At 58.4% G+C, this 423-nt stretch overlaps 1 protein-coding gene across 1 annotated transcript in view; it reads left to right on the plus strand.

Annotated features, from left to right (window-relative positions):
• Positions 1 to 423, plus strand: part of KIF23 (kinesin family member 23) — a 36,564-nt gene that overhangs the window by 20,476 nt on the left and 15,665 nt on the right. The window contains 1 exon segment of the mRNA XM_010005449.1: positions 36 to 164. Coding sequence (XP_010003751.1) covers positions 36 to 164 — 129 coding nt within the window.

Here is a 423-nt window from a genome sequence, read left to right on the forward strand (position 1 = left end):
CCCACCATGGCCCCTGTGTGTCCCCCCTTGCCCAGGTGTACTGCAGGGTGCGGCCCCTCAGCCGCGCCGACCAGGAGGGCTGCATCGAGGTGATCAGCGAGACCACGGTGCAGATCCACCCGCCCGAGGGATTCAGGATATTCCGCAACGGGGAGTACCGGGAGGTAACGGCTCTGGGGACCCCCCTGCGGGGGAACCGCAGCTCGCTGGGAATTAGGGAATTAACTGGGGACTGAGAACCTTCTTTCCTGCTGTCGCTGCGTGCCTGGGGCTCCTGGTGTCTCTTGCAGAGTGCGAATCTGTGCTTTTAGAAGAGTGAATTTTCAAACATCTAGAGCATAAAATGCTGCCTTAGTTATCAAATATACACCCCGTATACTAAGAGGTTCCTGCAGGGTGGAGGAGGGCAGGTCAAAGCTGGCA

Source organism: Chaetura pelagica, unplaced genomic scaffold (assembly GCF_000747805.2).
Source record: "Chaetura pelagica isolate M959 unplaced genomic scaffold, ChaPel_1.0 scaffold999, whole genome shotgun sequence".
NCBI classification, from domain to species: Eukaryota; Metazoa; Chordata; class Aves; order Apodiformes; family Apodidae; genus Chaetura; species Chaetura pelagica.